This window comes from Balaenoptera borealis, assembly GCF_965194805.1.
Source record: "Balaenoptera borealis genome assembly, chromosome: 4".
NCBI lineage: Eukaryota > Metazoa > Chordata > Mammalia > Artiodactyla > Balaenopteridae > Balaenoptera > Balaenoptera borealis.
Genome location: NC_138861.1, coordinates 86,147,718 through 86,159,525, shown reverse-complemented (window position 1 = coordinate 86,159,525; position 11,808 = coordinate 86,147,718). Strand labels below are relative to the sequence as shown.

Here is an 11,808-nt window from a genome sequence, read left to right as displayed (position 1 = left end):
CAATAGATAGTATGAATGGAGGGCCACTTTTAAGTTCTTAAACAATTTCTAAAATTTCCCAAATGTCCATAAGAATTTATCATCTATTATTATGTTCTCCCTCAGTCACTGTAAGCCACATCAGAGTATGTAGTCAGGAAGTTCGAAGGTGGCATTTGATCCCTAATGTGCAAACTCCAGAATCTAAACAAAATATGCAAAGACATTTTATCAGCTTGTGACATACCAAGGGGGTTCATGAATATTCAGGGTTCCACACTACTATATAATGCTGCATTTCTTGGTTTTATTTGAAAGAATGCATATTTTTAGCATTTTATGGTAGGATTTTACACTTGTCATTTACACAAATTACAAGGTTCTCTTCAAGTCTTTAAAAATTTTTTAAAAAAATTCAGCCCATGTGCAGCACAAGAATATGCAAAACTACTTTACATTATACACACTTTTTATCAAAGGAGATACAAAATTCTGGCTTGTAGTTTTAGACAAATACAAGAAGCTTCAAACTAGACACAAAGGGGTAACATTAATTCTCAAATGTAAGTAAGTCTGCACTTTGTGTTGTATTTCTCTGAGATGTGAATACCAAATTCCTAAGGGATTTTTACTTTTTCCTTTTTCAAAGGAAAAATGACAAGTTTCCCTTAAACAAGTCCCTCCCCATCAGCTCAGTCTATCATCCTACTCTCCCATCCCTTAGTGCCAGATACTTGCTTATATTAAAAAATCAGGGGTGGGCCATTTACATATGTATGTGGACCAGATCCTTTTAGCTAACTCCTCTCTCTTGCAAAAATCTAAGCAGCCATAACTGATGGGAATGGTCTGCTACATTATGTTAAATATGACTTCACACTAGGTAATCTAGACAGCTATGATGCTGGGTAATTAGTTAAAAGGAGATAGATGAGAGACAGAAGGCCCTACCAGTGTGCTTTTTATTGGTGGCAGATTGGTGGCCTTTAAGAATCAAGCTGTCTGATTCTACGAGAGCTTCAAAATCTCAACAGAACATGCCCACTGATTGCTTGAGGGACCTCTCTGATGCTTATGCATAGGTACTCTTTTTCAGCATGTCGGAGGCAATATTTTATACTTTCCTTCTAAAGGGTTATGAAGAGGCAATAAGGAAGAGTAGAGCTCTTTCTGCCCTTTCAAAGATATTATTTTCTATCACTGGTATCCACTGTTCCCTAGCCATCATCCAATACTTAAATGTGTATGTATATGCATATTTAAAAGAATTACCCATCTTTCAGTCAGTCAGTATACAGCCAACTCTTGATTACCTATGAGAACATAAGTGACATTTACTACCAGAAAATTTCATTTAACATAATCTTTTTTTGACACAGCTCACGTTCAGTTTGTTTTACGTCTCACGTAGACTACAGCCTGTCAAGACCAAGTTATCACACAAACGTTTATGCCCTCGAACCCATGATAGGTGTGTGCAAGGACACTGAGCACATTCAGATAGGGCTTGGCTTGGGGGAAGGGCTTAAAGTGGGGAATGGGGGCAGGTGATAACTCTGGGCGTGAGAAAGGACCAATCTCAAGTTCCTCCTGAATTAGCTCTTATGGTATGCCTTTGTTATTTTAATTTTATGATTACTGCAAAATCTAAAACCTGAGGCAGTCACTATTTTATATAGATAATGGAGAGTTGACTGTAATCATGTTCTTTGTTTCTTTATGACTTTAGCCCTTTTACATAAAAAATTTCACAAGAAAACATAATATAAAAAGATTAAAAAAGACTACCATATGACATCTAGAAGCATTTATTTTATGCAAAAAACTTAAATATGAATATGTGTACACAAAAAGTGCACACATTACCTATGCTGAACAATGCCAAGAAACAATATATTGATGCAACAGTTGTTTTCTAAAATAAACATAAAAATGGAGCGCGGACTGGCAGACAAAAAGCAAAGCACTTACTTCCCAATCGCACAATGCTGAAAACTGATGGCAATCCTAAACTCCTCCCACTGTCCTTACAAAGCTGCCAGAGTCCAACTATTTAAAAAAATTGTTTTTTTTTTTTTTACATCAATAATAAAAATCTGGTGACAAACATTATAAAACCAAATGCTGGACAGTCTTTACTCCTTTAAAATTCCAAATATTCCAACATAATCACAGGAGTAAAAACCACTTTAAATTGATATGCTTTATGAAACAAACAACAATATGTACATTTATTGCAAATTATATTAAACTAAAATGGAGGGGAAATCAAAATATGAAGTGATACGAAATCAATAATAATTTTAATTATTTTCTCACTCTGATAAAAATCAGAAAGCAACATCTATAAAATTGCCACCACATCACTTTTCATAGCAGGGAACTGAAATCTGTACATCTCATTTTGCAGAAAAGTAGGCAGGCAGAAAGAATTATACATAAAAGTTTCCAAAAGGAAAAACAAAGAAATATTTAATCTGATTTCTTTTCTTCTAAAAAATTAATTCAGTAGACTTCTATTATTTTCTTGTGTAACATGGGAAATTCCTGGCTCTAAAATTGATGAATTCTCACTGTCAGTATAAGGACATCCTGTTAATTTCTTTAAAATAAAGACTGCAGCATGGAAATTAATGGTGTATTATGCTGTTAAACTCCAGATATGCAGGAACTGGAACCAAGTGTTAAGCAATTTGCTTAATTATTGACTTTTCATAAGAAAAGTCTGGGGGGAGGGTAGAACAGAGTTGCTTTTAGCCTCTCTCTCAAGAGTTTCTGCTGTACATTTCCATCAAAGGACTTGTGGTCAAGTGAAAAAAGGAAGTAATAGCTTTTTTCAGTTTTCAAGGCAGAAAGTGTGTTTTGAAGTTAACTTCATTTTCTGTTCAGGGTCATTTTGAATCCAAGTTTTTGCAGAAGCTAGAGCCTGCTTCTGTTTGGCCTTCATTTTCTCCCTTTGCAAATGAATTTTCTTTTTACCTTGGGGGTAGAAGAAAGCAATGTTAGAAAAGATATAAACAGGAAAACAAACCATACGCAGATTATTTCATTTCTATAGTTTAGTTATTATCTAAAATCTGAAAATATTTTTTCATTGTTCATGTGACACTTTAGTTGATTTAGGAATCTTTCCCTAAGTTACATAATAACACAATACCAATGAAGAAGTTTTTATTTTCAACCATTAAGCATTGCTACCCAGTGCCCAATCTGTTTATTACTACAATAAAACACTAAAAGCTATTTGAAGTAATTGTGATTTTTAATTAATACTTTCAAAATTATGTAGTAGAAAAATTACTAGACACTATGGCAAATGAATTTAAAAGCAGCAAAATAAGTTCTGTTCTTTAGTGTATTAAAAAAAGGAGGAAAATTTAGCTTAATTCTGTTAAGAGAAATGCCCCACTGATCCTATTTCCCTAATAGGGAGGGAAAATTATGACCTCTGGAAGCATGAAGTAGTGGGATAGGGTCTCTTTCTCTTCTCCCCTCACCTACTCCTCTCTGGGAGAAGGAAGAACCCATCTAATGGGTGAGGGGGTGGGGTAAGGAAAAACTGAGCATACTGGGATTTGGTCTTGTCTAGATTTGTTCTCCTTTGCCTCCAAAAGGTGTGTTCTGGTCTACCTGAGGTTGTTCAATTTAGGGGCAAGGCATGAGTTGTTACCTGGCCTATGTCATTCCACATTTGGGGGGCGGGGGGGAAGCGTGGCTTGTGGGATCTCAGTTCCCCAACCAGGGATCGAACCCGAGCCAGGGCAGTGAAAGCCCAGAATCCTAACCACTAGGCCACTAGGGAACTCCCTGTCATTCCACATTTTTAATCAGCCACATCAGTATTAAGACGGTATCTCCTTTTTAACAATTCCAAACTTGGGAGAGAAAGATAAGGGGGCTGTTTACTTAATATTCCCAAACCCCAACATAACATATACCTTTTTATAAAGATAACAATGCTAACCAAAAAAAGCTAATAAGTGATTAAGATTCTTACATAGTATTAAATTAATGTTATAATAGATAAAATTTAATAATATGATATCAAAGAATCCTCTACAAGCTGCCTGCTGCACCTTCAGGAAGCTTCCCTTTACTAGCTCTGAGTCCTCAGTATCTTCCTGGCTGCTCTCACAGACTTTTAAACGATCCAGATCACTGGAAGAATTTCCTGGACTTGATTCTATGTCCCAAAGTGAATCGCCATCACTTCCGAGCACTTGGCTTCTGAAAAATTTCATATTATTTTGATAAAAATTCACTTGTTACTGAAGAATATTCATATTAAACTAATACACGGTTGTTTAATACATGAGGAAACACACTTAGGGGATACTTTAAGATACAAACCCATGTGATGTGAGGAAACTCTCAATATACAAATAAGCACAGGAAATCCTCTGCTTAAAAAAAAATAAAAATTCCAAGATTCCTGAACACTCCAATATTAAGCATACTAAGCAAACCATATTAATCCAAAGATGGGAAAACTATAGTCTTATTTATAGGTAACTTCCTTAAATTCACAGTTTCCCCGTAAGTCCCAAGTTTAAGGACTGTGTCTCCACTGGTGTTTATTGGTATTTTCTTTTTTTCATGGAAGAATTTGGCCTCAAAGATAAATAAAACAAACTCAAAAATCAGCAGACCTATAAAAACACATTTTCAATGCAAAATATTTGGAATTGTTTTCCATTTGAATAATAATTCAAAAACAAAGGAAAAACAAGTAAATAAACAACTGAAATGATGATGAATCCTCCATTCCCAAACTCAGGAAGCCAACATTAAGTGTCCCGTTGTTCAGATACTATTTCCCGACTACAGTATACAAATGGCTGATTTTCATAAATTTACAGGGTAAATTCAAGGAATTTTCTCAAAAGAAGTAACAATTCCAAATGCAGCCCAAAATATAAACAGGAACATTTATTGGCACGCACACACACACACACACACACACACACACACACAAAACCTCTGATGGAATAGATTTACTGCAAAAATCCAGAGGGATCTAAAAATCCTACAGTTAAGTTTACAAGTTAAAATGTATGAACTCCCAGATTAAGTAAATTCTATGCCAGGAAATTTCTGTACACAGTTTTTGTATTTTGGTGGAATAACATATCTATCCTTGAATTAATAAAGTATATAAGTAGGAGTCATATTAAAAATTATTATTTACCTAATGTCAGTGAGAGGACCTAGTAAGAGGAATTCTAGAGGGGTGTGCACTTGCTACACATAAGTGATTGCTATGGTATTTAAATGACTGTAGAGGCTACCATTTATCAAGGGTCCTACTTTTTATAGGGCTGAAGGATTAATGAGGTTATAAACATAAAGCATCTAGACTGTGGTTGGAATATACTAGGGCCTCAAAAATGGTTTTCATTAATTATTTAATAATAAAGTTGAAATAATCATACAATATGATGAGTATAAATACCAAGTAATAAAAATGGGCAAGTTTTCTGGAGGTGGTCCTAGTATACAGTGTAGACTGACTGCCTTGAGATCATCTTGTATTCAGACAGATCTACAAAGGAGCACATGGAGTAAAGAAGGGAGGGTAATGTCAGGAAAGGCTCTTTTCAGGTGTTAATGTAAGGACAGTTGTGATCAGCGCAGGAATTGACCATCAGGGAAGTGAGAAAGCAAGCAAGTAAAGTGTGTGAAGAATAATGCAAGGTAAAGGAAAAGACAGATGAAATAGTGTTAGAAAGCAGGGCCACAGAGAAGCACAAGGGTGCTGGGCCTTATTTCTCAAAGGCTTGCATTCAAGCTTAAAATCCGGGGGTAAACTACTTTAGTGCAGTGATCCAGATCCAGATCTGGTTCCACAATGCAAGGACTCTAGGCTACGCTTCAAGTTGCCAGGGCAGTAAGTGAGCTGTTCCTACCATTCTGGGTTCATCTTTAGCTCAGAAATGCGGTGCTTGATGGCTCTCAGCTTTGGCAACCCTGTTTCTTCTTTTACTAATGAGATGGTTCAAAGTGTAATGATAACCTTAACAGGATGATTCAAGGTGTTATATTAGCTCTGTATTCAGAATTGTTCAATCATGTGGCTTTAACCTGTATCTGATCCTCACCAGGTCTCAGGAACATACAGGTGAGATGTCAATCATAGGTAAATACCTTCGGTTAATCAAAAGTTATGTTTAGAATCTTGTAGGAAGGTGAAAGCTGTATAGTTTCCCATGAAATAAAAATAAAGCTGGCACCTTCAGGATTTTGACCACTCAACGTTTTCTCAAGTTGAAGGATAGTTAGAACAACAGCTGAGTCACAAACAAGAAACTTTTGTTTCAGTGTGCCTGTCTATTCCATCGCTTGGTGGTTACTACACCTTAAAACATTTCCTTTTACACATTAAGAGAAAAAAAAAAATAACAGAGTTGTGAGTGTTCATAGAGGAGGAACATAATCCCAGCTGCCACTGTTAGCAGTACAGTAAGGCGATTAATAAGGGACACAGCCTGGATTCAAAACCCTGTTCTGTGTAGCACTGGCCAGGTAGCCTGAGAAAGTAATTTTTTCAGGTCTAACCCCCTTATCTCTAACATAGGGTTGTACTTGCTTCATAATGATTGTTGGCAAGGCAGTATACATTCAACAACCTTTCCTTATTATCACTATTATTTCTACCAATATATATGCCAAGCACCATTGCAAATACCCCATACATTATTCTACCTAATATTCACTACGGTCTTTCAATGTTCTTATAGCATTAGGTGCTTCACTTAAGTTTGCCACTTGAATTCAAGAACATCTGATCTCTCTTGGTTTTTTCCCTCTCTGAAGCTAAAATACAGGGGCTTCTGTTTGCATGAACTCTGAAATAGGTTAAAAAGATGACTATAGTTGTTGTTTGGTTTAACCTACGATTATTTTAAATAAACTAGCTTCTTATGTAATAATTATAAATAATAAACTATATGCAAAGATTTTCCATTTCATAGAAACTACCACATATATAAACTACATTAGCTATTTAAAATATGGAAGTAAATATTTTCAAAGCATCCTCTGTTAAACTAGTTTTGTGTGCATGTATAGTTCCTGTAGAATTAAGACTTAATTTTACCTTAAAGTACAATATAGTGTGGACTCCAGAGTGACGCTGCCTGGTTTTAATGCTGCCTCCACTATTTATATAAGCAAAGGGACCAAAAACTATATGGACTCTCTACTCCTGGTTCTCTCCTCTTTATGAACTGGGGATAATGATAGTACTTACCCATGTAGAGATGTTTTAAGCATTTAATAGGTTAACAAAGAGCTTAGAATTGAGCCTGGCTCATAATAAGCATTATATTAGTGTTAGCTATTATTAATCTTATGTAGCAATTTTTTAAGTGAAATAAAATATATGTAACATAAATCACTGCCATTCATCTCTAGAATATTTTCATCTTCCAAACTGAAACTCTGTACCCATTAAATAGTAATGCCTATTCTCTCCTCCCGCTCTCCCTGGCAACTACCTCATGCTGTCTCTATGAATTTGACTACTCTCGTATCTCATAGAAGTGGAGTCATATAGTATTTGTCCTTTGGGGTCTGGCTTATTTCACTTAGCATAATGTCCTTAAGGCTGATCCATATTGTGGCATAAGTCAGAATTTCATTGTTTTACATAGTAATAAAAAAAATAATTCTTACACTTTTATCAATCAGTAGACCTAAAGTGAAAGTTTTCTGCTCTATTCTGGAATTGATAAGCTGGGGAAGTATATTCTTTGAGGGCAAGAACCTATCCATTTTGGATACTTTTGTACTGCCAACATCCAGCGCAATGCTGGCAGTTTATCTGTCCGTATTTGTTAGAACAAATGAGAAGTATAAGGAGCAATACTCATGTGCCTATAGTGCATTCAATCCTGTGCAAGAGGCTATCATGAGTAATAGAGTTTCTGGAGTAAGTTAGGTTTCCAAGCCGAAGTCATAATGCTAGAATTTAAGGGCAGAGTTGTACATTAGATTCAGGAAAGAATGGAAAAGACAAAAGGAAGCTTGGGAGAAAGTTTCAGAATGTCCTTCTATGTTGTGTTAGCCACGAATTAGTAGTCAATACTTCAACCAGAAGTTTCTGAAGTATGTGTGCAAAATCTTTGATCTGTTTTAGTGAAGTACAGTGTTATCATGAACACCAAATTTAACCATCTAACTTCACTGAGAATATAAAACCATCAAAGAATTCTGTATTTTGGATAACACACTGCTCAACTGATCTACTAACTGGCATACTTAAGACTTCTAAGGTGTCTTTTCACTCTTAAAAAAGATGTATTAAGAGTTTTAAAAAGGCCCAAGGCCATTTTTAATCAAGACCAGTCTCTGGCATGTAAGCCATTTTTGTTGGTTTGTTTAATGTTTTTGGGGCAAATGGTGTAACTAAAAGCAGAGCAATGGGTTTTACAATGCTCAATTTCAGAGACAAGGTTGGTTGCTACTGAAAATATTTTCAGGGTCCAAGTAAGTGCCTGGATATTTTGGTTAGATGGCAAAAGGACAGCACATGAGAGGTAAGGTCAGGTGGCTCAGGTGGCCTGGGTGTGATGATCAGTATTATGTGGGTGAGGAATGGCTAGAATTCTAGAAACCCTTAAGAGAATTCTGGCAATCTCCAACGAAATTTGTTCAGCTTTTCTATAACAAAATATATTAAGAGGTAAAGCAACTAGAATTCAAAACAATGGTTAAAATAATTACTGAGCATTTATTCTGTACAAGGCATTTTGTTAAGTGCTTTATATTTAATGACCATTTAATTCTTGGAACAGTCCTTTGAGGAAGGCATTATCATCCTGCCTTAATGATGAAGAAAAGGAGGCCGAGGTTAAGTATGTTGTTCCAGGTCAAAGGTCCAGGTTTGAGGAGAAAAATTATAAATTTGCCCCCAATACTGCCTTTCCTTACCACACTTTTGGTCCATAAAAGTAGAAGTGACTAAGTAGAAGAAACACCCATTACTTAGTCAGGTTTGGGCCTGGATCAGCTGCCATGAGATGTTGAAAAAGGTACTCATAGACACTTAAAATGTAAGAAAATTTAGTAGCTCAAACGTCCAAATTTCAAAAGTGGTAATTTAAAAAAATGTACTTACAAACACATATGCCTTAGCAACACTGTACTTTATAAAAATATTGAAGCAGGATGGTGAGGGTGTCCTGACATGATCAGAGATGGTTCTTTCCTAGAAGGAACTCAGAATCTTACAATCTAATTCAGGGGGGAGATGAATGAGGTATAGGTATATAAGGAAAAAGAAGCAGTGTAGAGCTAAGTTCTAATTGTAGACCAAGTAAGGAGCCAACTTCTAGATCTCCAACTGGGGCACCACTGTTACAGTGTGGAAAATCTGAAATCCCAACACAAACATGATCAAAGATGAGCAGCTGTGAGGTTATTCCCATTGGGGAGGGTGGGGGAAAGGTAAGGTGCTGACTTATGTTAAAATTTACTGTAACAAGTGGAATTAAAGAGCATGCCATGACATCTATCTATTCCACTCTGGGATCTCTGTATCAAAAAGGTAGCCATTTATATTTAGAAAACCCCATGCAACTATGTGAGGGAGACCAAGACAATGTTATCCTTGCTAATAAATAGAAACATCAAAAACCATATCCTAATTAAAAATTAACCAAAGAAAAAAAGGAGATCTCTCTTCAAACTGTTGTCCTGAAAGTAAAGAGATAAAAGCAAATGCCACCATAACTTACTCAGGAAAACCAGGGGCAGTTTTCACTCCCAAATGCCTAGGTGTTTGGGGGTGACTGGCAACTAGGATTAAAACAAGATGTCTAAATTAAAAGTTCAGAAAGAATGGTGTACGTTACCTTTGTAAGTCAATTTGTCTCTCTGCTGGTGCTGCCTTTTTGGCTATGTCTTGCAGTTTGGGTGCTTTGGCATTACCTGCTTCCAAACCTCCAGGGCTTTCCTGATTGACTGCGGCTCTCTTTCTTCCCTTGCTAAGAGGTTTATTTATATCATCATTTCTGGTTGCATTGCCCTGAGATTCAGACTTGGGTCGACGTCCTCTCCTGGGTTTTGAAGGGGCAGGTGGTCCTGATTCATCTACTTTCTCATCTGCTTTTTGTTGGATATTCTCTGCACCAGCTGCTGTTACTGTTCTTTTCTTTCCTCGGTCACTGCTGATGTTGCCCTGGGCAGCCTGATCAGAATTAATCTCCTAAAAGGGCAGAAAACAATTCTATGAACATAAATTCCTTAAATATCACTGATCTATACTAGAAAGAAGCATTCTGCAAGTATTTTAAAAGAGTTGGAATTCCAGGGCTTCTAATTAACTGCTTACATCCCATGAAGAATGTAAACTCCTTAAGGGTAAGGACTGAACGAGGTGCCTACCATAGTGCTTGGCATATATAATATACTCAATAAATGCTTACTAAAGTGCATAGGCAGTTATATAAGAGAAAACCTACTCAGTTTTGCTTTCACAGCCATTTTAAATGAAAAGGTCCTTTTTATTGTGGTATGCTCTTAATGTATCACTTTTCAAAAGGGGGGGATGTTTTCATAATTCAATGTTATTTTCTTTCTCTATGATGCATCTAACTATAATAATCTTTGTAGTTCTGTGACATGTGCCTTTAACATGGGCAGCTAGACTTAAATCCATCCTTCCAGGATGATAAGCTAATGAGAATGACGACTTCTACTTCTTTCACCCTCTTGGGATGTGGAGAGTCGTGTTACAAAAATCATCATGAGGGAACAAGAGTAAGGTGGTCCACAGGATTTAAACTGTAAAACAATACAAAATGGATCAGAGAAAAGATATGCGAAGGCACCCTGGACAAAGATGGAGATTCCTGGGCAAAATAAGAAGGGTCAATAAAAACAACTAAGTGTGGTTAAACTTGAAGTAGAAACCATTCAACTGAATGCCTGTTAGGTGCAGTGGCTGCTGGGCATAGATTGGGGAACAAAACGGTTATTTTTCCTGTCCTCAAACAGATTAGCATAGTAGGTGACTAATTTTTTAAAGAGTAAACAAACATTTTGTTACAGATTACCCTAAATGCTAAGAGATTAAAGAAAAGGGCATTCAGAAAAAAAAAACAGAGGGAGCATCAATTTCTCATTGGTTCTTCTGGGGAATATTAATTAAACAATATCAAAGCAGGACTTATCACATGAAAAGTGAAGTATTTTAGACAGATGGAAGAGGCAGCATGAAGTACCTGAAGAAGGAAAGAGCTTGGAAGATTTAAGGAACTTGAAGTGATGTGAGACTGGTATAAGGTAGGAGAAGCAGGCATGGACCAGATCATGAATGCCTTATGGGGCATTTAAGAAATCTGATTTTATTCTAAGTGCTAATAAAAGTCATTGATGGACTTTAAATAGAGGACAAACATAATCCAAATTATATTTTAAGAAGATCACACTGGCTGCTATATTTGGTGATGAGATTGGAAGGGAGCAAGAATGTTAACAAGAAGGTAAAACTACTACAGTATCAGACGTTGAATTAGGGAGTTCCCTGGTGGCCTAGTGGTTAGGATTCCAGGCTTTCACTACCATGGCCTCGGTTCAATCCCTGGTCGGCGAATTTCCTGCAAGGCGCATGGCATGGCCAAAAAAAAAAAAAAAAGTTGAGTTAAACAAGAAGAAGATAATTTAAAAACGGGCAAATATGAACAGGCAGTTCACACAAGAGTACATCCAAATGGTCAACAAAAATACTGATCATCAGAGAAATATAAATTAAAACAATAGTGGGGCATTAGTTTTAATACTTTAAACTGAAAAAAATTCAAAAGAACTATAAAACCTGTTGTTAAT

The 11,808-nt window shown here is 36.3% G+C and overlaps 1 protein-coding gene across 5 annotated transcripts in view; it reads right to left on the bottom strand.

Moving 5' to 3' along the window:
• Nucleotides 1-266: 266 nt before the first annotated feature.
• Nucleotides 267-11,808, bottom strand: part of PDS5A (PDS5 cohesin associated factor A) — a 129,862-nt gene continuing 118,320 nt past the window's right edge. For 4 of the 5 annotated variants that reach the window (XM_082390461.1, XM_082390459.1, XM_082390460.1 and 1 more), the window contains 3 exons: nt 9,834-10,186; nt 4,056-4,206; nt 267-2,958 (listed from right to left, as the gene is read on the bottom strand). In XM_082390461.1, the coding sequence (XP_082246587.1) occupies nt 2,923-2,958; nt 4,056-4,206; nt 9,834-10,186 (540 nt within the window). In that variant the 3' untranslated portion in view covers nt 267-2,922. The remainder of the gene's footprint in view (nt 2,959-4,055; nt 4,207-9,833; nt 10,187-11,808) is intronic. The other variant, XM_082390463.1, reaches the window with a different exon arrangement.